At 37.6% G+C, this 5510-nt stretch overlaps 1 protein-coding gene across 1 annotated transcript in view; it reads left to right on the plus strand.

The window, feature by feature from the left end:
- The window catches only part of LOC101845954 (acid phosphatase type 7), a 23627-nt gene that overhangs the window by 7345 nt on the left and 10772 nt on the right, over positions 1-5510 (plus strand). Inside the window, exons 2-4 of the mRNA XM_005108387.3 lie at positions 24-221; positions 696-881; positions 1943-1968. Of these exons, the coding sequence (XP_005108444.1) occupies positions 24-221; positions 696-881; positions 1943-1968 (410 nt within the window). The remainder of the gene's footprint in view (positions 1-23; positions 222-695; positions 882-1942; positions 1969-5510) is intronic.

Below are 5510 nucleotides of genomic sequence, written 5' to 3' on the forward strand. Positions count from 1 at the left end.
CCCCAATTGTTTCCTCATTACAGACACCCCAGACAAGATCATCATTGTGTGGAGCACATTCAACAAAACCGGAGACACCACGGTGCTCTATGGCAAAAATGGTAAACCCACACAGAAGGCCACGGGTAGTGTCACCACCTTCACGGACCAGGGCCCAGAGAAACGGATTCAGTACATCCACCGGGTGATCCTGACAGGACTTGAGCCAAAGACTGACTACAGTAAGGTTTATCGATGCGAGGGCGCCACCAGTGGGTCCTTCCTCTGTTGCATCCATGTATTATTTTTATCTATTATCTTGCTCTTTCTTCGCACTGAATTGTTATCACAATGTCTGCTTGCTTTTTTTCTTTTTGTTCAAACAGCAATTCACATGCAGTTAGTCTCCAAGACATTTTCAGTTACAGTCAAACTTACTTACTCTAATGACCACCCATCCTAAACAAAAGTCAAAAGGGTATAATGGTAAGAAAGATACTTTGGAAGTCTAAGTCGAGGAAAGCAGGCCTATTTGACATCTATCTACCATCAGAATGTAGATATTACTTTAACGGAATAGAAGATTAGTGTCAGGGTAATAGAACTGTTGTATTTCTTAAATTTAAACATCTTACAGTCCTTGCAAGTGGCATTTCATAACCAACCTATTATATACGTCAATGTGTAGCAATTGTTGATCCATCTTTTTTTCTCAGCTTATATGGTGGGAAGTGAAGCCTATGGCTTTTCCGACATCTTCGTGTTCCGCACTTGGCCAGCCGGAGAGAACTGGTCCCCTTCCTTGGCTATTTTTGGAGACCTGGGCAACGAGAATGCTCAGTCATTGCCAAGACTGGAGGTAGATGCTGCAGCGGGGATGTACGACGCCATCCTTCATGTTGGTAAGTGGCTCTCCTCCACTGACGGGAGGCTCAAAGGACCCATCGCGCTTGTAAACAGATTTTTTACACTCCAGAAATATGTTCGGAAATGATTATTAAATGAGGCACTCTGCCAGAGATGAAGCATATTTGAGATTTTCTAGACGTAGCAAGAAACTTTTAAGTTACAAAGGTGTAACTTATGCTCACCCGCACATAGCACAACAGAATAATTATTGCAGGCAGCAGATTCTTCTAAAAACAAGCTGAGAGAGGTGAAGCCTAGGAACATTTTTTACTGCCAGCTGTATGAACTCTGTAATTTTTGCCTAAAGAAACCGTGGTTAGCACACTTCTGTTTCATGTCTTGCATATGTATATAAATGTGTATATATATATATATCCACTGGGCAACCATAAATTTATCATGTTTTGTGTCTGTTAGTGAGGAAAGGAGTAAACCAGTGAGCTAGAGTGGAAGAAAAAGAGATACAGAGAGAGAGAGAGATTGTTTTGTATTGATATAAAGCTTTGTGTGTATATATTTTATGTTACGGAAGTTGATGAAAGCGTACGATTCTTTTCATCAGGTAGAAGCCACAGACAATATGCATACGAGTATATGTTCATGTGTTTACAGTTGAACCTGCTGTGACAGCCACCTTTATAAGACAAGACAATCACATGTACAAATGGCCACTTCCCATCCCTCTGGATTTTTTTAACAGTATAATGACACTGTGTAAGATGGCCACTTTTCTCTTCGACAAAGGCTTGGCCGTCTTAGACAGTTTTGACTATTTATATATATCTTATGTCGTTGTTTTAACTGACACTTCAAGAAAAATAACCTCTGTCTGAGCTGTCACACTAGTGAAGTTGCATATCATCTTTGAAGCAAACTATGTCATAAAAGTCTGTCATTAAATATGTTTTGCTCTTTGAAATATAAAGGCTGTCATTCTGAAATTTCACTTTGTATATCGGTGTAAATAAATGAAAATGTTTTGATTTATTGTGCATAAATAGGCAGAATCAAAATAAACAACCGATTAACATTGTTCAATTCCCTTCTTCTGCAGGTGACTTTGCGTATGATCTTGATGTGGTAAGTGCTTGTGTTGACTATTTTAAGATATAACTATTTTATTCTTCCACTTATCTTGTCTCTGATTTTCTTCCTTCAGGAGATATTGCCTATGACATGGACAATGTAAGTGGACTGCACCGAAAGCCATAATTTTTCTCGAAGAATTGACGTTGCTTTTTACATTTTAAAAAATTGTCTTTGAATTCTCTGGCTTGGAGTTTCCAAAAAGTAAGGGAAGATTCAACTTTTGCACATCCTTTCTGGTTCTCGGTAACTGAAACATGTTAATGTTCGTTTCCCTGTTCAAGGAGATGCGGGTAAAAACCTGTAGAAATTGACTAGTAGCTGAATATCCAAAGAATGATATTTTCTCAAGCATAAAGCCTTTTTTTCTGTGTTGCCTGAAAGAAGAACCGAAAAAGCTTGTGGATTAAAAGAAAATAATGATAATAAACCTATTTTGCTGGATCTAAAAGACAATAGCTTTTTAATTCCCTATTTTCCCCTTTCACATCAAATTTTCCTTTTTGTTTTCAGCATTTAAAGTGTTATAGATTGTACTTGCTCCAAATCCACTGTGACGTGGCAAGGATGCATTGTATTGTGTGATTGCTGAAATTCATTAATAAACTTTAGGGAGTTATCCAATAAAAGGCAGTCTGTTTAGCTAGGGGAACTGCCACACTAGATTCACACATTGGAGGCATTTCTGATATGGTTTGATGACTGAAATTTGGAAATTTCAGCTCCTGAAAAGAAATGGGAAGTAAGATTACTACCAAATTATCAAATACTAGCTGGGCCCCCTTTCGATGAAAGGAATGATTGGTGCTTTAATTTCAACTAAAAGTAGTTTGCCCACTATATTAACACTCTACTGGAATGGGGCAATATATCTTGAGAGATGCAATAAATAAGGTCTAGATCTATACTCTCAAAACAAAATGCGCCTCGTTAAATATCACTTCCGGGTTTTCTAAAATTACAGAAGCGTCAGCATACAAAAGCGATCAGCGAAATAAAGAAAGTTAGCTTTTTGGAGCAAAACTGTCTCAAAACTGAAAAAACGAAGGGCGTCATGATCTGGAGAATATTTTAAAGAATCTTTTGGCGAAAACCGCATGTCGATCGATGCTGCCATTAAAAAGCCTTTTGAATAGCAAAATTCAGCCACCACAAATAGATAATAGATTCAGTGATCCTGTTTGTGCAGTCCATTCACACTACGTGAAATCACTCCAAATCAGAATTTTCAGGTGTGCCAATGTGCACACTCTTTGAACTAAAGCTCTGAATGTTTTAAAGTAATATTTCCTGGTGCCAGATTGAAAAGTGAGATACCTTTATCATTTGTTCAAATTTCAACTTCAGTAGAAAGATCTACCTTTTTAACTGAATTTTAACTGCACTTACCCCCCTTTCCCAAATTAGGAACTACTTTTTTATTTGTGCGAACTGAGTCTTACTCTTAGTATGGCCCGGAAACTTATGGCCTCATTTGAGGTTCACAACCAGTTTTCTTTTACCAAACCCTTCTTCCTGACCTCTTAGGTCAGACCTGCCACAGTGTTGTGGATTTTTTTTCATATTATCCCCATCTTGTGTGTTATTCTTTGAAATTTGTCTTTCTATCATGAATATTTTTTTCCCCTATGGTTTTTTCTTTATAGAGTGCTTGGTGTTATGCAACAGGCCTTTGAACCCTGCTTTTTCCCTCTTTTCTGTGTTACTGCCTCTCTATGTACTGGTGTCTGTGCAGTGGTTAGGCTGTTGCATTCAATGCAAAAGAATTGAGGTTGATTCCTCTAAATATGTGGATGTGAGGGTCTTGATCTAACTGACTTTTTATGTTATTATGTTACAATCCTACATTTTCTTGAAATGTCAGTTTTCTGAACTTATGGTGTGAAACATGTTTTTGATTCTATTTTATATTCTTGTGGACATGTCTTTCAGGGAATATGTTCTGTGATGTTGTCCATTCCTGTTTCCTTTGTGTAGATGTGACCTGAGAAAGGCTTCACTTCCATGGGCGCCCTTTGCTCAACAGTTACGACTGTATTAATGAATTCATGATGTAATGCCAGAACTTGAGAAATAGTCATAACAAAATTTTGTAAATTAGCGTGTGTTTAATTGACTTAGATTTATTACAGTTAACAATCTTCTCTATTAAAGTATTAGAAAAAGTTCTGAGCTTTAAAAACAAACTTATTTTGGTTCTATTAATGGGGATTTGATTCTACCCTTACAGCAGTTTCTAGAAGTCTTAGGAATTAATTTCCAGAAGAAAGAGATATATGTCTTTTTTTGTCAGTTCTACTCGTGTTACTACATATACAGTAATTATGGTTTGACTGGGTGGTTGGTGGGTGCTCTTGTGTAATCTGCTCTTTGTCTTTTTTTAGAAATGAAATAGATTAATAAAATCCCAGTTTTACTGATCAGTCGTCATGGGGAAATTTGGCTTTCTATGGGTTGACATACACATACGTAACATTAATATGATGGTACATAAATACATAGATACATACATACTGACACATGGGGACATTTGGTTTACAATGGCATACATAATATATTATACATGACATTAATATGGCACATAGACATATAGATGTATACACACTGAAACATGGGGAAATTTAGTTTACAATGGCATAACGTATTATACATGACATTAATATGGTACATAGATACATACACATACTAAAACATGAGGAAATTTGGTTTACAATGGCATACGTAATATATTGTACTTGACATTAATTTAATTTGGTACATAGATACACTCATGATACTGAAACATGGTGAAAATTGGTTTATAATGGCATAACGTATATTATATGTGACATTAATATGATACATAAACATATAGATACATACATACTGACCCGTGGGGAAATTTGGTTTACTATGACCAGAGAGGGTTTACAATAATAGAGAGGTGACACTCGTGGCGGCGCTCCATAACAACAATGCATTGTTTCGCGTATCGCCCGGCGCGGGGCACGAAAACACTTACGCGCGGTGATCGCTGCCACGGCGATGCTCAGTGATGCTGTCATGTCATGAGAAAATGTAGTACCTTAGATAGTTCACTAAGTTACCTGTAACAAAGAAGGAGGCCTGGGAATTCTATATCATATTTTAGGAAACCCCCTGCCTTCCTTGACCATAAACTGTAGGCGTAAGACTTGTTTTTGGCTGAAGTTAACATGCATTCTAATAGACAAATAGACACAGATACATTACTGCCTCTCTATAGATCAGGAAAAAGGAATAATCGGTTTAATTTTCAGTAAATCTACTCGTTCTCCAGTGTCCCTCTGTCATCTCTCTCCCTCTCTGTTGGTCTGTCAGTCTTTTTTTCTCTTTCTGTCTCTTTTTCTCTCTCCATGTCTCTCTTTCTCACACTCTCTCCCTCTGTCTACCTGTCTGTCTGTCTGTCTGTCTGTCTGTCTGTCTGTCTGTCTGTCTGTCTGTCTCTCTCTCTCGTTCTTTCTCTCTCTCTCTCTTTCTCTCTCTGTCTCTCTGTCTCTGTCTGTCTGTCTGTCTGT

This window comes from Aplysia californica, unplaced genomic scaffold (assembly GCF_000002075.1).
Source record: "Aplysia californica isolate F4 #8 unplaced genomic scaffold, AplCal3.0 scaffold00685, whole genome shotgun sequence".
Taxonomy (NCBI): domain Eukaryota; kingdom Metazoa; phylum Mollusca; class Gastropoda; order Aplysiida; family Aplysiidae; genus Aplysia; species Aplysia californica.